General features: G+C 31.1%; 2 protein-coding genes across 2 annotated transcripts; both read left to right on the top strand.

Annotated features, from left to right (window-relative positions):
• The first annotated feature begins 1039 nt into the window (after positions 1–1039).
• LOC129303462 (probable 6-phosphogluconolactonase 4, chloroplastic) lies at positions 1040–3057 on the top strand. Its single transcript, XM_054942796.1, has 3 exons — positions 1040–1494; positions 1652–1787; positions 2375–3057. The coding sequence occupies exons 1-3, from the start codon at positions 1145–1147 to the stop codon at positions 2837–2839; spliced, it is 951 nt and encodes a 316-aa protein (XP_054798771.1). The 5' UTR covers positions 1040–1144; the 3' UTR covers positions 2840–3057.
• A 3233-nt stretch (positions 3058–6290) lies between these two features.
• LOC129301710 (probable 6-phosphogluconolactonase 4, chloroplastic) lies at positions 6291–8614 on the top strand. Its single transcript, XM_054940305.1, has 3 exons — positions 6291–6840; positions 6991–7126; positions 7966–8614. The coding sequence occupies exons 1-3, from the start codon at positions 6674–6676 to the stop codon at positions 8434–8436; spliced, it is 774 nt and encodes a 257-aa protein (XP_054796280.1). The 5' UTR covers positions 6291–6673; the 3' UTR covers positions 8437–8614.
• The last annotated feature ends 14206 nt before the right edge of the window (positions 8615–22820 follow it).

Here is a 22820-nt window from a genome sequence, read left to right as displayed (position 1 = left end):
AATATTTGGTTAAAATTGTGCCAAAAAAATATATAAGGATATGTGTTAGAGTGAAAACTTCAAAAGTAAATTTGTACTTTTAACTCTTATAAAAAATCCGAGAATGTGAAAACTTTAACTATTAACTCTTATAGTTTAATGTGCTTTGATGTAGGTCTTTGTAGTTTTTTTTTTTTTTTCAAATCCCTTTAGTTTATCCTATATACAACATTAATTCTTTTATTTTTTAGTATGTCCATAAAAATAATGAAATGTCACTAACAATGTTAAATATGCTGATGTGTGACTAACATTTTTAATCTTTGTGTCAAAATAGAATTATACTTCAATAAATGGAAACCCAAAACATGAAATAGAATTGGGTAGATAATGTTGTTAATCTACTTAATCATAATTTTGCTTAGTACAAATTAATAGTGTTGATCACAAGTAAACATATTTAACACTAGTAGTGTTATCTTATTGTCTTTTTGGGTATATTAAAAAATAAAAAAGATTAATATTGCACACAGAATAAATTAAAGGAATTTAAAATAATAAAAATTTTTTAAGAACTTATATTAAAATACGTTAAAATTATAAGGACAAATAGTTACTTCCTTTTATTGAAGAATGTAAGATTTTTTTTATCAAATTTTATCCTCCAATAAAATAATTATTTATCTTTAAATTAATAACATCATTTTATATTTATCTTTATAAAGGTGTTTTATTTTAAAATAAATATAAAATAATTTAAAACAAACACCTAGCCTCAGTATGTTTTCTATAAGTGAAATATGAACTGCGCAGTACTGCTGTTATATTTCACTTTTTTTGCGTTATGAACTTATAATATGTTTCGGTTTTTAATTCTGTTAAAAAAAACAAACTTCCCAAGAGAAAATATCAAATTTCGGAATAGTAATCATCAAATCTGAACGCTACATTAAACACGAAATTGGAACATGCAGTTGTGTGGAAGCCAAGTGTGTCTCATTCACTAGCTAAGTGTCGACGCGTCCCTATTCTCAGGCGCAGCGTCACAAATGGAATGGTACTTATGTGTTTCGTTCATGTACGATGTTGTTCCCAATCCCATTGACTCGTGATAAAAGTGTGGCAACTACTCGCTGCTCCGATAAAGCGACTGGGCACTCTTTGAATGGCCTCTAGCGCCTCCGCTTTGTTTTCCCCTTCTACGCGAATCCTAAATTCACCCTCGTCCCCTTCGCCTTCCCTCTTCTCGCCCCAGTGTTCGCAGAAATTCCTCTCCCGCGCTCTTACCTATAAAGGGGTTTTTCTGATTAGCGCGAATCCCAAGAGATTTCACCCCCAAGTGAAGGCGTCGATGGCGGAGACTGCAAAGTCGGTGAACAAGGTGGAAGTCTTCGAAACGGATGAACTGGCCGTGCCTTTGGCCGATTACGTCGCCGATCTGTCTGCTAAGTTCACTAAAGAGCGAGGAGCTTTTACCGTCGCTTTGTCTGGTGGGTCGTTAATTCATCATCTCAGGTCAGTTTACTATTATGCTTTTCCCATGTTAGAATGCTCCGATTTTTTTTTCGATGGGATTTGCATTAATTGCAGTGAATTAGCTTGGGTAGCTTGTCAATCTCAGAACATGAATAGTAGTTTCTCATTGGGGAAAATTGGTGATGTTTTATGTCAGGAAACTGGTGGAACCGCCCCATGTTGATGCTATTGAATGGTCTAAGTGGCATGTGTTTTGGGTGGATGAGAGGGTAGTGCCCAAGACTCACGAAGATAGTAACTACAAGCTTGCATACGATGGATTTCTCTCCAAGGTATTGATCACGAATTATCGAGTGTCATAGAGGATTCAAGTTTTTTACTGCTAAGGAATCTACAAGTATTATTCATCTTTGAGATGATTTGCAACAAAATAGTACTTTTGTTTCACTCCATTGTGGTAAGAAAAGAGGGTTGGTTTCATGTTTAAAATGCGGGACTTTTAACTGGCCCTGCTAGTGCCATTGAAATGCATGTCTGTTCGAGTTGAAGGCGTTGTTGTTATAAAAGATAGTATGTGAGTAACGCCTTGGAGGAATTGTATAACATTGCTTGAATTTTATACTAAACTATGGGTTTAAGCATGATAAGTGGACGTCATAATATTACTAAACATTGCTTAAAAGTTCAGATGCCTCCCTTGTTGGATTGAATGGTTATCAATGCTCACAAGTTTGGTGAGTAAATTCTCATAGGTTCAGAAGCCTCCCTTTAAAGGCAGTCTCAAGTTATTCAAGTTTTTCATGTCTGGAATGCTTTAAAGCACTGCAATTGGCTGTGATATACCATCCTCCAACTTTCTTATCCGATACTCTATGATCAAACTTACCAGTTAATGTTTTCTGCGTGTTTCGCTTGGCAGGTTCCAATTCCTACTGGCAATGTATATGCCATCAACGATGCCTTGTCAGCTGAGGGAGCAGCTGATGATTACGAAACATGTGTCAGGCACATGGTCGAGAACAATGTGATAGCAGTATCATCAGTCAGCGGACTTCCTAAATTTGATCTGATCTTGCTTGGTATGGGCCCTGATGGGCATGTGGCTTCTCTGTTCCCAGGACATCCTCTCATGAAAGAGACTGACAAATGGGTTGCCTTCATCAAGGACTCGCCGAAACCACCACCGGAGAGAATATCTTTTACCTTTCCGGTCATTAATTCTTCAGCTTACACTGCAATTGTGGCGACCGGTGCTGGAAAAGCAGATGCGGTTCACTCTGCGCTTGGAGCTACTGAGAATGTTGATAAGTTGCCTGTTGCATTGGTATCACCTGAGGAGGAGTTAAAATGGTTCTTAGACAAAGGAGCAGCTTCAAAGCTGTAGATCCCGCAACTAAGCAATGGATCTATGTGTTGTGCTTGTGTATTTGTGGTTGTAATTTAATTTTGATGTGAGAGCGGAGGTACTGCTGAAGTTTTTCTGTCTCAGCGACAGATAACCGGTGGAAAGGATTTATACTTGTAGCAATAAAAGGACAAGTGAACCGAGGGTTTCATTTCAAGCATATTATTGTGAAGAAACCTCGCCGTTTTTATTATTCACACCTTCTCGCACGCGGTCACCTATTGTTTATTCAGTGTATCAACTACAATTCACAATGTGGATGCTAGAACATAGGTCCAAATTGAGTTGAGCCCATTTGATAACAAAAATATAAATGTGTGATACTGGATATTAGATTTCCATAGAGATTACTACCGTCTACACCGACGGAGCTTGGAATTCTGGTGTTAGGAGAGTGGAAACACCAGTATTGTGATTAGCTTAGTTTCATTTTTGGTTTACAGGTTCTTTGTATTGAGTCCTAGACGCCTTCCTCTCAATACGTGCGTGCGTGCGTGCGTGTGTGTGGATGCTATTCAAATTGAATTAATGAAAATAACAAGTTTTTCAGCCAATGGAAAAATAACAAATCAAATGAACCAGTTTAATAAATTATGCTTGGTTCTTCGCTGGCCAAATGAAAAAATATAACATGTCAAATTAACCAGTTTAATAAATTATATTTGGTTCTTCTGCCAAAAAATTATGCTTGGTTTGGATTAACACAAAAGAAAAGTTGGCCAAACAAATTACAAAAAAAAGTAATTAATACTTTTTGTTTAATATCAGATAAAAAATGATTAAAATGATTAAAGTGTATTTTTGCTCTTCAATTATTCTCCAAGTAACACTTAGTATTCCAAACTACTTGTTGTAGCAAATTTCGCTCCTAAAATAATTAAATATCTCAATTTTAATCATTAAAAATGCTGACTAGAACTTATTTTGACCACAATGTCACTTGTCATATTAGGTGAGCTTGAAAATATATTATATTTTAATTACTTTAAGAAAAAAAATTAACATACAACAAATGGTTCAAGACACTGGGTGCTTTTTAGAGAATACTCCATTTATTTTCATTTATAAAAGAAACTATAACTTTTAGCTTGTTTTTTGGGGCTTTTGCACAGATAGCCCATATTGTAAGATCAAGTAAAAAACTAGTCTCTTCTTTTTTAAATTTCAAAAATTAAATAATTATTTAATATTTTATAATTAATTTACAAAACTACTTTTTTTAATATCTGCTTTTTTTGAATATTAAAAGATTTAAAACACAAGAAATCTTTAGATTAAGAGAGACAAATGCAAAAGGGAAGACGGAACTTAACTTAAGAGAGACGAATGCGAGATAACAAAGCAGTGTAAGTGAGCCACAATTACAATGGCGAGAGACAAATGTGAGGTGAGATACATTGACGGTACTCGATGGAACGGAGCATGCTGATGGGGAAACAAAGCTACAGATTCATCATTTTTTATGTTATTAGTTTAGGTATTTAATTCTTTGTGATAAGCTAACAGTTCAACATTTTTTATGGACTATGTTTGATCAGTTTTGGACAAATGATTATGTAATTTTCATGCTACTAATCTACGATATTACATCATTGATATACGACTGTATATCAATTATAAACAAGTTTATGTATGATTATCTGGTTATATTGATCTACGATAATATATCATTGATATAATATTATATATCAATGATATATAAGTCATATCAGCAAAAACTTACCAATTTATTTATCATTAATATACAGCCGTATATAGGGGTGTTCACAGGATGGGATGAAACTAGAACACCCCTATCCCGTGTCCTATCCTGAAAAATAGATCAAGACTGAATTTTTGTTCCATGTCTCGTCCCGTTCCATAAAAAATTGGAATGGGACTAGGACATCTACTGTCCCAATAAATTGAACAATGTTGAAAAAAGATCTAAATAATAACATTCATTAAAATTTTAAATCATATAATTTATTAAATTTAAAATCAAAACAACACAAGTACATAAATCACAATAATTTAAAGTCAATTATTGAATTATATTAATCACAACTCACATTATGATAATAATTATAAGTGATTTCTAAGCTATAAGAGCGGCAACAATAGGCAAGCCAAGCACAACATCAAATCATTGTTCTTCTATTTTAATTGAAATGTGCTAAGCTAATTACTCTTCCGAAAATAAAGCAAGAAATAAGATATAAATAAAAGTTTTTAAATAGATAGATATAAGAATAAATTGTATTAATATAATTAATATATTATAAAGAAAGATATCATCTTTTTTACTCTATGTCATTAAAATTATCAACATAAAAAATTTTAGTTTTATATAAGATTTGCATGTATTAAAATTATAATTGATATAATTAATATAAGTATAAATTATATTAATATAATTAATATATGTAATGTATATTTTTAAAATAAAAAATAATATATATATATATATATAATATTCGGGATGGGATGGAACATCCCAATGGTAATTCTGTATCTCATCTCGAACCACTTTCCTATCCCGTTCAGTAAAGTTTCATTCCAATTATTTTTAAGCCAGGACGAGACCCATCTCAATATGATCGTGATGATATCGGGCCAATTAGGATGCGTACAAGTTGAACACCCCTAGTCATATATCAATGATATAGTATTATAGATTAGTAATGGAGGTTTCTTTTCAATGTCTAATGTTCTCGTCGTAATATCTGAGAAAAATAAAGAAGGAGAAAAAGAAAAAACTTTGCAATAAAGATAGTGATTTAGGAAAATCATATCAAAAAATTTGATAAAGAAAACAGTCAAAGATGATAAATCAAAGAGGAAGCACACATAATATGATTTTTAATGATAAAAATGAAAGATCCAATTAGTTAAAGATTATTTAAATTAAATATATTTTATTTTAATAATAAATTTATTTTGAAGATAAAAAACATCTAATTAATTTTATGAATAGGTCATATTTTAAAATATTTAAAAATTTTATTCATAATTTATGAGAGTTGTATTTTTTGATACCATTAAACTAATTTTCTCTTTTTTTTTATATAAGTAAAATCATATTTTTAATAAACATTTATTATAAAATTTTTAAATTGCCTCTCATAATTTTATCATTGATAATCATAAAAAATAATTAATAAATGCTTAGTTAACATAATTAATAAATGATATTATAATTCAATTCTTTTATTTTCAGACACGATTAATATAGTTGATCAATTTTTTTAAATTGTGTCTCTTTTTTTTTTACAAATAAAAACGGAGGGAGTAGTTTAGAATCAAAATATATTTTGGTTCGAATTCACCTTAGCATGATGATCAAATTTAAGTCTCAATTAATATTTTTAATGGTTGGCATTGATGTATTAATGTCAGGAAAATATGCAACTTAACCAAAAGGAAAATGCACTCACTTAAAAGAGGGGGAAGATCCGGGGGAAGGGCGCCCCTAACTGTTGGCAGAGAGAGAAGGTAAGGTCGCCAGCCTACTACAGCTGCGGGAACAGGAAGGACAATGGATTCGCGATGGGTTGATATTGTGCGGTTTCTTTCAAATTCTATCGCGTTTCGAAGTCCAGTTACTAATTATGATTGTTCCCTGAGACCCTCGTTGCTGTGTCGCTCTTATGGCCTCTAGTCCATCCAATTCCTGTTCCAAATCTTCCCGAATCCTAAATCCACCACTTTCTCAACTCAATTCCGTCCTTCTTCTCACTCCACCTTCCACAGTATTTCCTCTTTCGCCCTTTTCATTATAAAGGGGTTTCTCTGGAAGAATCCTTATAGGTTTTCGCTCAGGTGAAAGCTTCCATGGCAGAGACTGCCAAGTCCGAGAACAAGAAGGTAGAGGTCTTCGAAAAGGATGGCCTGGCCGTGTCTCTGGCCAATTACATCGCCGATTTGTCTAATAAGTTCACTAAGGAGAAAGGGTCTTTCACTGTCGTTCTGTCTGGTGGCACCTTGATCGATAATATCAGGTCACTTCTCTATTTTTTGGTGAAAATTTTGCTTTTTCATATTAAAATGTTCCAATTCCCCCCCCCAATGGAATATCATGTGATCATATCAATTGCAGTATATTAGTTTGTGGGGTTTGTTGATCGTGCTGTCTCTTGTTGTGATTTCAGGAAATTGGTGGAACCTCCCCTTGTTAACAGTATTGATTGGTCTAAGTGGCATGTGTTTTGGTTGGATGAGAGGGTGGTGCCAAAGACTCATGAAGATAGTAACTACAAGCTTGCTTATGATGGATTTCTCTCCAAGGTATGTTTAATTATTGATGATGGGTTATCAGGTGTCGTAAAGGATCTAAATATTCAACTTCATCAACCACTACCTTGGTTGGGATATGGTGGTTGATGAGGTATTGGATGAGTCTTTGAATTTTATCTTTATTATCTTTTGTATTTTCACTTCAGGCTGGTGTGTCTATATATTCTTCTTTGAGTAGAAGTTACAGTTTTTATGAAACAGAATATTTAACTTCTGAAAATAAAACAACATTATTTGTAACAGAAACTTTTGTTGCGTTTATCACAACAAGTGGTGGTAGGCTCCAATTTCAAGTTGAAAGCATTGTTAAAAGCAGATGGCATGCAAGAAATACCATTAAGGAATTGGATGGAACATGTTTTCCTTATAACTCTTGCTTGGAAATATTTATGAAGCGATGAAGTGAGTGGTAGGATACTAGTATCACGGGGATATACCCAAACATAGGGTCATGTCTTATGTATGGTAAGCAAGTGCGTGTGCACATCATAATCTCACTAAATACTTCCTAAAAGCTCTGAAGCTTCCCTTGTTGAAAAGGTGTCATGTTCACAAGTCTGATGAGTAAATTCTTATATCTATTGAACGACGTAAGAGGGTAAAGATTTCAGGCAAGTTGAAGGCACTCTCAACTCTCAAGTTATTTGGTTTATTCTTTTGCAGAATGCTACAATTGACTCTAACTAGGCTATGATCCTGAGATGGGTCATACCGTTCATTACTTGTGAATAGCGTAACTTACTATAAGTTTACCATCTTCCTACTGTCCTAATTGGATACTTCATGAACAGCTTTACCTGCTAATATCTTCTTTGTGTTTCTGTTGGCAGGTGCCAATTCCTTCAGGCAATGTTTATGCTATCAACGATACCTTGCCAGCGGAGGGGGCGGCTGATGATTACGAGGCATGTCTTAGGCGATTGGTTGAGAGCAATGTGCTAGCAGTATCATCATCCAGCGGATTTCCAAAATTTGATCTGATGCTGCTTGGCATGGGCCCTGATGGGCATGTAGCTTCTCTATTCCCAGGGCATCCCCTTGTGAGAGAGAATCAAAGATGGGTTACCTTCATTAAGGACTCCCCAAAGCCACCGCCGGAGAGAATAACGTTTACCTTCCCAGTTATCAATTCTTCTGATTACATAGCCATGGTGGTGACCTCCACTGGTGCTGGTGAAGAACATGCAGTCCATACTGCGCTGCGAGCCACTGAGAATTCTGATAAGCTGCCGGTTGAATTGGTGTCACCTGAGGTTGAGTTAAAATGGTTCTTGGACAAAGAAGCTGCCTCGAAGCTGTAGATCCCTCAGCTAGGCAGTGAATCTGTTTGGTGCTAGAGTTTATGTGTCTGTAATGTTAATTCTGATCTGAGAACAAGATGGCCGCTGCTGAATATTGATTTCTCAGTTGTAGAGTATCAGTGGAAGGGATGTCTCATCTTATGGCTGCAATAAAAGGACAAATAAATTGTTGGGTGTATTGCGCAGTTTACATGTTTCAAAATGTCATTTACTTTCTGGTCCCTATTTTTCAATTTTTTTAAATCTAAACCGTCCGTTTAGTGTTCAGGAACTGTTTATTCAATGGGCTTGGTTGCCCTTGCATGTTGAACTCGATGAGCTGACTGGCGTTTAATTGTTAATGTATGTTTTCGTTTTATTAAAAAACAAAAAAAGGGCTTGGTTGTTTTCAAGCCTAAAAAGAATGGGCCCGGCTCGTTTGTCTATTCTCTTTTTTTGTTTCTCCACTTATTAGGATCCGTTTGTCGCTCTTGCCCAAGATTAACACCTGGCTAGGGAAGACTGCTCGTAAGCGGAACCGAAGGTATATGATTAATGTGTAGGCAATACGTATCTGTAGATATTAAAAAAAAAAAAAAGTACCTGTGCGAAATTACCAGTTGATTTATAGAAAATTTAAATACAAATATCAAATTATGTGTCAGTATAATTATCATTAATTTTTAAATGATAATTATGCTTGAGAATCGATCTATAAAAAATCATATTATGAAGATTACATGGATCAAATGAAAAATTAATATAAAAAATAGAGACCAATTCGATAATTTTTCGAGTTCAAGAGATCCCACCTTGTGGATTTTTAGGCTAAACTCAATATCTATTCTATTTTAGCCTTTGTTGTCTATGCAAAAGAGATAAGACATGAGTAAGCTCCTCACCTATCGACTTAAATAAAATAACCAAAAAAAAAAAGAATAGAATAAAAATTAATTAAAAAACCTCTTGTGCCAACTAGAGCTATCAGTTAAGGTTAGGATCTAAATGGACTAATCCTAATAAGCTCGATCATGTTTTAGAGTTTCTTTTTATAAGGCCTGACCCTAACCCTTAGGGTTAAAGGGTCGGCCCTTAGAGCCTTGGCCCTTTTTTTTTTACTTTTTTAATTTAAAATTTTAAAAAATATATTTATAATTATAAAAAAAGTTATTATATATAAAATTAAGTTTAAGAAAATAAATTTAAATTAATTTACACCACAGTAAATAAAAAACTTAAACATTCAGATCTAATATCAAATAATAACATTAAAATTAAACTTGGCTAACAGTATTAGATAAATCTTAATGAATAAATGAAGGAGAGACGAATGAGCAGGGGCGGAGCCAGGATTTAAAAATAAAGGGGGCTAAGATTAAAAAATATATATACTATAAAGTTTTTTTAAATTTTAGGGGGCCGAAAGTATGGAACACTTATATAACATAAATAAGATTTTAAAAAATTAGGAAAGCTATGGCCGCTGTTGGCCCCCCTCCCTCCGCCACTGCAAATGAGTTTAATGTGTTTATTTCTTTTGGTTATATATTTAATCTTTTAATTTTTTATATTATAATTTTTTTAAAAAAAATAAAAGGGCTTAAAAGGGCCGGCCTTTTATTTTCGGGCTTAAAAAGGCTGGCCCTTTTAAGCTCGAATTATCATTTTTTCTTCCAAAGTATAGGCCCGGCTCTAGTTATGTTTGGGCTTAAAAATTTGAGTTCGACCCTAATTGACAGTTTTAGTACTAACTTTAAAAGGTCAATAAAAATGATAACTTAAATAATAATAACATAATAAACATTATTAAAAAAATAAAAATTCTTTTCTTCTCTTGTAAACAAACGTTCGGGTAACCCGATTGGGTTAACTCTCCATCCATATCCCTTGCCGGTTAAATTAAAATTGGATTAGTTTCAACTTCAAGAGACGTTAAGCTTTTGACTTGTCGCATTGAAGATTTTGGAAAGGGAAAATATTAGGTGTTTGAACTTACAAATTTAAAGTATTTTTAACTAGATTAGGACAAGTGAATTTTTAACTTATAATTTTATTTTTTAAAAAAATAAAATCCAAGTGTTCTAATTGACTGGAGAGGAAAAAAAAAAGTACTCAGGCATAGTATAAACTTTTGTTTCCTCTTTTGTCCTTAGAAAAAGAACCTCAGCTTCACAGTTCAAGGTTTCTTGCGGGAGATCTGGAAACCTTCACAGCCACTCCAAGAACATTCAGTCGCAACTTGCTTTTTGTTAATGACATTACTTAGTATGAGCACATGGATTTTGAAATTTTGGCAAGCGTGACTCTCACTACACCGCAATCTCTCCCGTTACTTCCTCAACAGTACTCCCTTTCATGCGTTGTTTGATAGGTTTGATATGGCTTTGGCTTTTGAACCCTCACCTTTCCATGTAAAGCATGCATTGGTATCTGCAACTCCATTCATTTCCTCAAACATATAGAGTACGTACGTGAATGCTATGTTCAAGACGGTAATTATCATGGATCTCAGAGCACGCCATATTTTCCGAGTTCCAACTGATACTCCGAAGTTTAGGTGCTCACCAAACAGCTTCCTGGAATCTAACTTAAATGAAAATCCCTCAACATGATGGGTGCATAAGTAAATGGAAAAGAAACTTAGGAAGAAAGGGAGAGTGAATTGATGATTTAGAAGAGAATTGAGTGGCATAATGATAGAAAATTATGAAGGCCATGCTTTAAGGCAGCATAGAGTGCAAGTTGGTAGAGGAGGGGGGCGAAACTTACAACACAACTTTTGACCTGCTGCTGGCTTCTGTCACTGTCCCATTCAACACAACACACTTTTCTCTTTATTTCCTGGAATCTCTCTTTCATCATTGCGGTGCCCATCAAAAGAAGAGCACCCGTATCTCATAAACTAATTGATCCATCCATTCCTATGGGTTTATAGTAATTCGGCCTCTCCTAGTCTCCTTATCGTGCAATGACATAAAACTCTCCAATAAGCAGTTAGTAAAAGGTTACAAGTTGGATCTTACTTGTAATCTTAAGCTGTTGGTGCTTACAAGTTGGATCTTACTTGAATCTTAAGCTGTTCTTTCCTTTACACTTTTTCGATTCCTTGTTTTCCTTAAATAAAGTGTCTTATTATTAAACGCAATCATTCATGAGGTATGGTTAAACACTAAATAAATACATATAATATTGCACATCTTTCAATTGAGATTCAAATCTTGACTTGTCATTTTGCAAAGAATTAGCTCATTTTGTTATATTTAATTCTCATTAGTCCCTAGCTCTTGATTATTTTATCAAACCATTATGAAACTCCTATTAAATTCTAGTTAATCTAGATCGAGTGGGAATGTACTGTAAGTGAGATAAAATTTCTCAATAAATATTTAATATAGTTATATATATTCAGAACATGACTCCACCTATATTTATAGCCTGTTCCAAACTCAAATAAAAGAGGAGAGTTGTTTTAAGCTCTTAATAGCCAATATAAAACCTTATTGAATCTTATATGGATATGGACAATTGACGCTTTTATACTAATACTAGGTCATCACCAGTGAGTAATGTACTGCATGGCTTAAATACAATGATAAATTAGTTAGAGTTGCTGCATCGACGCATTAGCACTTGAATATAATGTTAAAAGAGCAAAAGCTATTATGTTATTTTGGATGAGCGCAGCTAAAGAAGTTGGTCCAAATTTGATACTTGAAATGTTAGAACCTTGAATTGCAAATCTATAGAGGTAGTAAGGGTTATCATTCATAAAAAAGTTAATATATTGTGCTTGTTGAATACTAAACGGCCTGGTAAATAAGCTAAGGATATTTAAAGTTTCAAACTTTGGCATACAAGAAAAGTAAACACACACAATGGGGTGAGCATCGTTGTTGATAATGAATGGAAAAAGAATGTGGTTAAAGTTAACAAAATTAGAGACATAATTGTTTCCTTAAAAATGATTGTTAGATGTCACTCTCAATAATATTATCAGTGCTTATGCATCTTAAGCCGGGGTAAAAGCTAGTTTTAAGAAATTGTTTTGGGAAGACTTGGAAGGGTTGATTCAACAAATACCACAAATTGAAAAGGATCTTTATTGGAGGAGGCTGGTCATGTAGGAAGAGAAGCAGGTCATTATATGAGAATGTATGGTGATTTTAGTTTTGGAGAGTTGAACAATAAAAGACAATCTATTCTTAATTTTTTTTAGCGTATGATTTCAAAATTGGCAAAACTTCTTTCAAGAAGAAGGACGAACATCTCATCACTTACAAAAGTGGAGTCTTAAGGTTATGTATTAATTTCCTTTTAGTAAGGAACACGAATAAAAGACTCTGTAAAAATTGTAAGGTAATTCTTAAGGATATTGTAATGACATGACAAGTGTCCGTGTCCTTAATGTGTGTTATAGGTAAAAATCAAAAGCCTTGACAAGTGATAATTTCGAGGATTAGGTGGTAGCAATTAAAAAGGTGAGAAGTAAGAAATCTTCAAGCGGAATCTTTTACCTAAAGGAATTTGGGAGTCCCCAGGAAAGTGATAGCATCTTGTAGGAGGATATGACTAAAAAAGGTAAGAAAATTACTATAGAAGTTTGGGGAGAATTAAAAAGTTTTGGTTCAAAAAATAAGGAGTTTTAGTGATAGATGATAGTGTACAGGACAAATTCAAATATAAGAAAGAGTGTTTTAAAGATATCCATTTATGCAATAATGATGAAAATTAAGAAGATATTGTATGGTTGAGAAGAAAACTAAAAAAGTTGTGAGTGAAACTCATTCTAAAACATTTAAAAAGTTTTACAATGATATCGAGATAAAGGATAAAGAATAAAAAATTTTATAAGATTGCTAAGAGTGGAGTAAAAATAACAAAATTTAAAACAAGCAAGATGCGTAAATGATAAAAAGGAAAAAGTTTTGATCACAGATAATGGTATTAAAGATAAATAGGAGACCTACTTTTTTAAACTTTCAATGATAGAGGGGTTTCATCTATTTGCTTGGAAGATTAACTCAAGGAAAACAAAATTTGTCATTTTATTGAAGGATACGATAATAAGGTAAAGGAAGCTTTTAAAAAACTGACAAGTAGTGGGGCTAATGAATCTCATTGTATTCCTATTAAAGTGTGAAAATGTTTAGATAAATAAGGGATGCGATTGCTAACAAAGTTATTTAATGAGATCTTATGATTCAAGAAAATGCCCAATAATTGAAAGAAAAGTACCTTAGTTTCTATTTAAAAAATAAAAAAAATATTTAAAATTGTGGTAATCATAAAGGGATTAAACTTATGTATTATACAATAAAATTATGAAAAAGAGTGATTAAGCATGTGTTGAAATTGAAGACTAGTATTTTTAAAAATCAGTTTGACTTTATATCAAGTAGGGTGACTACAGAAATAATTTATCTACTAAGGGATTAATGAAAAAGTATCGATATAAAGATAAAGATTTATATATAGTTTTCATTAATTTAGAAAATCTTATGACCGTGTGCCAAGAAAGATCTTTAGAAAGCTTTGGAAAAGAAGAGAATCCACATTGCATATATTAGAGTTATACAAGATATATATGAAGGGGCAAAAACTAGTATAAGAATGTCTAGCAATGAAATAATAATTTTCCTATAAAATTTGAACTACATTAGGGATCCTTTTTGAATCTTTATTTATTTGATTCGGACCTATATGTTTTGATTGAGTATATTCAAGAGAAAATTTCTAAATGCATGCTTTTTGTGGATAATATAGTTCGTATTGTAAAAACAATAAAAGAGAGTAACAATAAACTTAAGTATGGAGGATGATATTGGAGTCAAAAGATTTCTACTTGAGTAGAAATAAAGCAGAACAATTGCATTGAAAATTTGATAAGATGTTAGTTAGTAGTAATTTAAAAGTAAAATTGAAAAATTAAATTATACCTTAAAGGAAAAAGTTTAAATATTTGAAAGTTATTATTCAATATAATGGAAAAATTGATGGGAAACTAGCACATTGAATAAAAGCTAGGTGGTTTAATTGGAGAAATACTAAAGTAGTTGTAATTATAAGGTTTCCTAATAAACTTAAAAGGAAGTTTTATCAAAATGCTATAAAACCAACTATATTATATGATAGTGAATGTTAGGGTTTAATAGGACAGCAAGAGTATAAAGTTGGAATAGCAGAGTTGAGAATGTTGCAATGGATGTATGAGCATACACGTAAAGATAAAATTCGAAATGAAAACATATGAGAAAAAATAGGTGTAGCACCTATTGAGGAAAAAACAGTAGAAAATTATTTAAGATGATTCACAGGAAGTATCAATGAGAACAGTGAAACAAATAATTTTGAACTCTATTAAAAAGGGTAGAGAAAGATCAAAAAAAATATTTTTAAAAGTTTTTAACTGAAACCTCTTAATAAATATATTTTTAAAAATTTGATAAATAATAAAGTATAATGACATTCTACAATTTATACAATGGATCTCGCATTATGAGATATGCCTTGTTGTTGTTGTTGTTGTGTTATATATATTCAGGACAGGAGCGTATACAACTATATTTTCCCATCAATTAAAATATGCCCTCGACAACTTTTTTCTTCTTTTTTATATATAATAGTAATATGCGTGTTTTCCGTGTGTCATGCTTAAAAATTGTTTAATTTGAATGAGGCCATAATCCTCCTCGGCTCTTTAATTTCAGCCATGGGAGGGATGGGATTGTGAATCTTCTCAAGCAAACTGGTACCTTGTGGCTTTAATTACTTGTCATGCACGCGGCTGCTGCTGCGTTTTGCATAATTGCAATGCGTACACCACACCGGCCAGGACACTGTGTATGGTAATTTCACATTAATATTGCGTGCATAAAGAACGCGATACCAAGAGAACTCAAAGAAAGCTCGGTATTTACAAAAAGAAATGAGAAAATTGCGTTTCAAAATTGAATGCTAATTACCAAGGCATTCATTTTCCACACCACCACATGCTGCCCCAGACATGGGGGAGACATGCATCAGCCGGCGTCTCCATTCTCAAATGCCTAACCACATCAACAACATATGACATTTGCTTCTTCCCATCCTATTTAAATAATTCTCAACAAGTTTTATTGGATAAAAAAAACAACCTTAAAATTAATTCTGTTAACTATATTTAAAATTTAATAAATTTTTAATTTTATACCCTTATTAAACATATTATATTCAATTTTTATTATAAGATATCTTGTAATAGAGGTGATGATTTTTTCTCTCAGAGTCATTTGATGTGCATATGGGGTGTTAATTAAGTTATTTCAATATCACCTGTACTCAAAGTCATTAACTATAAAAAGATACTCCCTCCAATAATGTAAATTCTACAAGTAATTTTTATCCAAAATATAGAACACCTTGTAAACTTAAACTACTTTTTTCAATTTTATTTTATTTTTATCAGTGTGAAGATTCTTAATATAGTTGTATTATTATTTAAAATTATGAGTAAGAATAAAAGTACCTTTCACTTTTTTATAGTATCAAGAAAAAATAACTTTTTTAAAATATATAAAATAATTAAAAGTATCTTATAATAAAAATTGGATGAAGTAATACGCAATGCAATTTTAAGTATGAAAATCTCTCAAAAAAAAATTTAAGTGAATTGAGTTCATGAAACTCACCAATACTCAGGCACGCTTTTGGTTCAAAAAGCACTTAATGTGCTCCTAATTATATTTTCTTGGTTAGGTGATTAAAGAAACCTTATGATAAAAACTGAAATGAACTAGATCATATCAATATATTTTTTCTCCAATATTTAGTAAAAAATAAATATATATTAAATGATAAAAGTCAATTTCATGTCTTATAAATAAATAAAAAATCTCCTCGCTTTATAAACACAAATGGATGGAGATTGGAGTAATAACTTTTTTATTCTTTTTTTTAATATTATTTAAATTTGAATTATTATCTAAATTGATCAAAAAATCCGAGAACTGATAGAAAAAGTAAGATAATTGGTTCTAGCATGTTTCCTGAAGGCTCCTGTTAATAATGGCAGGACCACTTTCTGTAAACATGGAATCAAGGCTCCGAGATTTGCATGTGGAAAAGTACGGCTGGTGGATCTAATTAAAGCGGCTTCATCATCACAAGTTGCAAGTTTCAGGTCAACCTAACAATAAAGGCCTCATTTCCTTTAATTATTAATTCTTGATAAATGTAATTTTTGGGAGAATGACAAACAAGTACTTGTAATAATATTAATATCAAATTAAAATTTTGTAGTACTGATATTTTCAAATTTCAATGTTCCTTTAACCACGTTTCAATTAAAGGTGAACATTCAGTCAGTTTAATCGATTTGATTTAATTTTTATAAAACCGATCTATTGAATTATATAATAAATTGGACGGAATTGAATTGAAATGCATAACCAAACTGAATTATAATGGTTCAATTCGATAGGTTTATTTAATTTTTGAGCTTTGATTTACATCTATGAAATTTAATTATTCATATATTCTTCTATCTAATTTTTCCTTTGATGTGAAAGGCCCAACAAAAAAATAACAATCTTAAACCATAATTCATGAGAAAATTAATAGACTCAATACTATTGCATTAAAAATTAAATTATAGAAATAAAAAATTAGAACTTTACATTAAACAAAAAATATTGCTGTTGCAAGTAGTAGAAAGATATTTTTTACTCATCTAGATAAAAAAATTTATTCACATTTTTAAAAATATGAGAAGAAAAATATGTATAATTCAGCTAATTTAGTTTATTTGTTTTGAAAATTCTTAAACCTAATTGAACCGATCAATTAATTTTTTTTTAAAGATTGAAAAATTAAATAGATTAAATTAAATAGATAAAATTTAATTTAAATTAGTTTGATTTTTGATTTCAATTCAGTTTTACTAATCCCTAATTTTAATACTAAATTTTAATTTAATATTAATATTTTTTATAAGGTCTTTTCATGTCATTCTCCCCCAAATCATCAGGGCCTGATTTAATTATCAAGCCTTTTTTTTTTTCGTTAATAAAATTAATGTTCTCTCTAGCCCATGGTCGTTTCTCAAGGCGGCATTAAGGACGACCATCCGACAAACCGAACAAACGTGGCCTTCAATGTTTTCTTTGAGCCTCTCTTTATTCATACTAAATGAAAAAAATATCAGAAGCATGGTAGACAGATCCAAGGATGAATTAGTTCAAATTAAGTCTTAATTAATTTTAAAATATTAAATTTTAATAATTTATAAGTTAAATTTTTAATTTTATAATTTTATTATGATAAATTTGTAACTTGTATTCTAAATTTTAATAGATAAATCAAATTTATTTATTCTTGAATTATGTTAAAATTTAAAAAATAAATTATAAATTTATTACAATAAAATAACAAATTGAGAGTAAACTTGTAAATCCATGAAGTTTGGCATTTTAAAATTAATTGAGATTTAATTTAAATTAATTAATCTTTAAGACTTATTTATCATTCTCCTGAGAATATATCTAACCAAACTATAACGCATTTTGCTGACCTGTATGCGTTTTGGTTCAGAGATTATATAGTTAGATTCCTATGAAAAAAGAAAATCTCAGAGCTGCGTCCATTTAAAATTTTAAATCGGACAATCTCTAGTGTTGATTTAGTCAACAATATAAATAGTATCATAAAGTTCTCAAAATAAATTTTAATTATTATTATGAATCAGATGGAGGAGCAGAGCATTCAATTAAATGAAACAAATTGCACTCTTGTATTTAGAAGTCCTTGAATTTTATGGCAGAAAAGAGCACCCAAAAAAATATACATATAAATTAAAAATTAGCACAACTTTATACCGACCATCATTGTTTTCTTTAGGGGCTAATCACGCCAAGGCAAATGTCTTTGTCTTGAAAAGCAAAAAAAAAAAACAAAAAATCTAGGAAGCATCACACGCAACTATTCCATTCCTTAAATTAAAGAAGTTGCTCTCATTTTCTTCAATTCGCAAAACTTTCTCGGTTATCCGCCAAGTAACTATTTCACATGTAAATGGAATAAAACACAAAATGTGGATAAAATATGTGTGTGCATGTGTGTGTGTGTGTGTGTGTGTGTGTGTGTGTGTGTAAAGAAAACGTGAAAGAATTTTTTGTATTATTACATAAATTTCAAAATCATATATGGCATCGTTAAATAATACTACTAATTAGCAAACATATAATCATAATAATATAATAATAAATAAATACTACTGTAAAAAAGCTACTTCCATTTTTATTGGAATCCTAATTATTTGTAATTATTGTGATGAAAAATCCATAATTATACATTAAAAAGAGTACAAATAACAAAAACTGAACTTATACAATTTTATCTCTCCGTTCTCTTTTAGAGTATTTCATAACAAGTTAAGAAATAATTCCTTCTGAATTGAAGGTATGCACTCTTCCGTTTTTTATATATAAAAGAAAGAATGTATTACATAGTTTAAGCAACTCAGTCAAATATAACAATTATATTAAAAATAAAGAAATTAAATTAAAATGCTCTATTAATTAACATAAATATTCATTAATTATTTTCATTAATATAAGTTATGAGGGGTGATTTAGAAAATGTATAATAAATACTTATTAAAATATAATTTTGTTTATATAAAAAAATTAAAAGATAATAGTTTATCTTATAAATAGAAATTGATTAGTATGACAGGAATGGAATTTGTTTTTCCTAACAAAATTTATATAGTTCGGAAGAATTCTTAACAAGTTCAAGAGACACAAAACATCCATCGAATTTGTTGAATCTCATTAGTTTTCTCTCTCGTTCCCTTTTTTTTCATCAACTTTTATTTTTTTTTTATCATCATATAATTTTATCCCTTTATGCCACTTTTCTTGGTCAATTTACTCTTTCTTGCCATTTTTACTCTGCTTTGCTTGGTGACGTTGGATATCCCAAGTGAAATACGCTGCGCCCACCCATGTTGACTGAGTAGACTGACTGGGATTTGGGGATTTGATCTGTTTTCTTGACGCCAACGTCGAGGTTACTTTAGTTAACAATCACCAATACTTCCGACCAACTTTAAATTTTACTTTGATTTGATTAAATTAACTAAAAAATCTTTAGTTTTTCCTCCATCCATGTAACGAAAACAATATCGGATTTATTATACATAATTATAAGAGTGCAATTCCTTAAGGTTAAAGGTTCAACAATTATAACGAGAAACGTGCTTGATTCTATCTAGATTTATATAAACTAAACTTATTTTCTCATGGTTAGTTAATTACATGCATTTGATCTATGAGTTATATTATTCTGTGAATATTATAGTTTGTTAAAATATTATTAATCCTTTTATTACAAAATATAAACATTTTTAACCGATTCTTCTTACTCCCAATAAAGTACTTACCTATTTTCAAAACTAACCCTATCTTTTTATATTTACTCATTTAAACACCCTACAATAAATATAAAGTCATTATTGATAGAGATATTTTTGAAAAAAATAGTGATTATACACCTCGAAAAACTAAAAATGCCTTATATTTTTAAATATCCAATTTTTTAAAAAATATTTTATGTTTTTGAAGAGGGAGAGTATGTATTTTGATGTAGTGTTGACTGTTGACATTGACCCTTTAGATTCTTTCATTTCTTTTTCAGCTCAGCGCGGATTTTTTTTATTTCTCATCTTCCATTCTCAGTGAAATCTTGAATACAACTGTGATTAAAAATTAATTTTGTTTAATTGATATAATAATGTTTTTGAAGTAAAACAAATGATAAGATCCTCTAAATAATTTAACGGAGTAAAAATAAGTGGGGTGGAACAAGTAAGGGATGGTTTGGAAACCACCTTTTTTTTTTTTTAATCAAAACATGGAAACCATCTTAATTAGTATAACTAGATTGAGAAATTCAAGCGGTGCGGGTACTCTACAGTTTTTTATTTTTTATTTTAACTCACTTTCAGTTAATTATGTTTAAAGGGCCAAATTGTAAGGACATTAATAGCATGTAATAATAATAAAATATGGTAGTGCGAATCTTGCCCAAGTACTCTTGTCAGTAAATTAATCATCGAGTTATGCTTCAACATGGTGCCGCTGGGCTACATTTTAAGCCTTCAAATTGTATTTTTTAAAAAATTAATTATCCAATCCTTTTAATGAATTTTTGGCTCAATTTAAAATTTTAACTTATTGTAACTCAATCGTTAAAATTTAAACTTAATTATAATTTAATTTTTAAATTTTGACTCTTGCAACTCAGTTTTATTTTTTTAACTATCTAAAATTAATCCCTATATTTTTAAAAATAAAATTATAAAGATTAAAATTATGTTAAATTTATTATTAATATTTTAAATTAATAAACCCTTTTAATCTTTATAGAGATTATAAATATTAAAACTTTAAAATATTTTTAGTTTGTATAATTTTATTTTTTTAAAATATAAGAATATTTAAATGATTGAAACAATATGGACTAAGTTGGAGAAAGTAAAGTTCAAGAATTGAATTGCAATTAAGTTAAAACTGTAAAAACTGAATGTAATAAATTAATGTTTAAGACTTGAGATACAATTAGGTCAAAATATAAAAGTTTTTCTTTGGGGGTGTTCAAGATTTATAATAAGTTATTTGTAGGATGATGCCTTGTATATTTCATTTCGTAAGTGACAACTGAGAACCTTGATTATATGGGGGATTTTGAAGTAACTTCCTCGGATAACATTTAAGACATGTTTGATTATTATAATAAAATGAATTAAAAAATAAAAATAAAATAAGATGATCAAACAGAATAGGTGAGCACATTTATAAAGGAGTAAACTAATTTAGTTTATAGGATTGAGAATCTTAATTCATAAAATTTTTTGAGAGTGTGATGATTTTAGTATTTATAATATATTAGTGAGTTTTATCTTGCTTAATATAGGAGAAATGATAATTTTATTTATTTTTATTTATTTTTTTAATCAATTCTATTTCATTGTTTTCCTGTAACAACAAAACCTTAAGAGTTGACTTTCTCTATTTCCCGAATTCAATATTGTTCCAGCACATTAACAATGTACTTAATAGCCTTGGGAAATGACTCTCTCCTTTGTGAGAGCTAAGAGATTCTCTCTGTACTAAGTACGTGAGAGTTGAGATTTAGTGAGTGAAAGTGAGTGTGACTAGCAATCAGAGGACGATGGTTGGCAATCAAAGGAAGGTGATTGTGGTAATGATAGGGATTATGGTGCGAGGTTGAGGTGACTATTAACGAACCTTTAATTTGAGAGAAACAAAATCCGAAAGGTTTGATTAGGAAATTGCTTGCGAAGAAAGCAATGAATAAGCCTACATTTGAAATTATGGTGCGAAAGGCGTGGAACTACAAGATGGATTGAGTATTACAGATCTACAGGGGAATGCATTTGCGTTCCGATTTTACAAAGGAGAAGGAGTGTAAGAGGATTTTGAAGGGAAGACCTTAGTCGATTAATGGCTTTCTACTGAATGTTTAAGAATGGACAGATCTCAAATAGTTGAGGAATTCAATTTAGCTATTGTCGAATCTGGATCTAATTGCATAATGTGCCATTGGCAGCGATGAATTTTGAAAATGATGTTCAGATTGGAGGATGCGTTGGTGAAGTCGTTTGGCAGAAGATCCTTGGTAGAATGACAAATTAATTTGTGGATTTCTAAGAGTCAAAGTGGTGCTGAATTTAAGGAAGGCTCTAGTGTCTGATTTTTAGGTACTAGATAAGGAGAAGATTTAGGTGTTTGTAAGGTATGAGAAGCTTCCGAATTACTATTATAAATGTTAAAGGATTGGGCATGATCATCAATCATGTAACTTGGAGAGATTAATGTCAATTGTAAATCCAAACATGCCTCGTTATGGAGCCTAGTTATTGACGAACTAGATGAGAGTATGAGAGGAAGCTACGAGGGAGGTAAAGAAAGGTTGGGCAAGAAGAAGGAGTGATGAGGAGCAAAGGAGGAATGATAAGGCTGGGAAGAGAAAGGAGGTTAAAGTTGAAAATCATATTGATGTTAATGATATGTTTATAATAAGGTCGGAAGGTCGGAAAAGGAGTGGGTTACAAAAAGTAAATACTGACAAGGTGAGCTGAAGGGAAGAGAAGGAAAAGGTAAAGATTGGGTCAAGGTAGATGAAAGAGGAAAGAGAGTTTGGCTTGAAGGGAAAGTTCGGCCTGAGATTGTTAAGCCAAGTAGTAGCAAAGATGAGACAGGGGTTGAGTTATTAGTTGAAAATTGGGCTTGGATTGAGGTGAGGATTTAAAGAAGAATTTTGAGGAAACTGCGGGTCATTTTGAGGATAATCAAGATTAGGTTATTATTCCTATCAACCTGAATGAAGTTCAGCATGTGGTGGAG

The sequence above is a fragment of the Prosopis cineraria genome, unplaced genomic scaffold, assembly GCF_029017545.1.
Source record: "Prosopis cineraria cultivar Desert tree isolate PC_DT_omini unplaced genomic scaffold, ASM2901754v1 PC2, whole genome shotgun sequence".
NCBI classification, from domain to species: domain Eukaryota; kingdom Viridiplantae; phylum Streptophyta; class Magnoliopsida; order Fabales; family Fabaceae; genus Prosopis; species Prosopis cineraria.
The sequence above is the reverse complement of the archived record's forward strand: the minus strand, read 5'-3'. Positions and strand labels throughout refer to the sequence as shown.

Excerpts from the sequence above, each read along its gene's own strand:
- LOC129303462 (XM_054942796.1), top strand. The coding sequence starts at position 1,145 with ATGGCCTCTAGCGCCTCCGCTTTGTTTTCCCCTTCTACGCGAATCCTA. Across the intron at positions 1,495-1,651 it reads TCGTTAATTCATCATCTCAG|GAAACTGGTGGAACCGCCCC; the intron begins GTCAGTTTACTA and ends GTTTTATGTCAG. Across the intron at positions 1,788-2,374 it reads ACGATGGATTTCTCTCCAAG|GTTCCAATTCCTACTGGCAA; the intron begins GTATTGATCACG and ends TTCGCTTGGCAG.
- LOC129301710 (XM_054940305.1), top strand. The coding sequence starts at position 6,674 with ATGGCAGAGACTGCCAAGTCCGAGAACAAGAAGGTAGAGGTCTTCGAA. Across the intron at positions 6,841-6,990 it reads ACCTTGATCGATAATATCAG|GAAATTGGTGGAACCTCCCC; the intron begins GTCACTTCTCTA and ends TTGTGATTTCAG. Across the intron at positions 7,127-7,965 it reads ATGATGGATTTCTCTCCAAG|GTGCCAATTCCTTCAGGCAA; the intron begins GTATGTTTAATT and ends TTCTGTTGGCAG.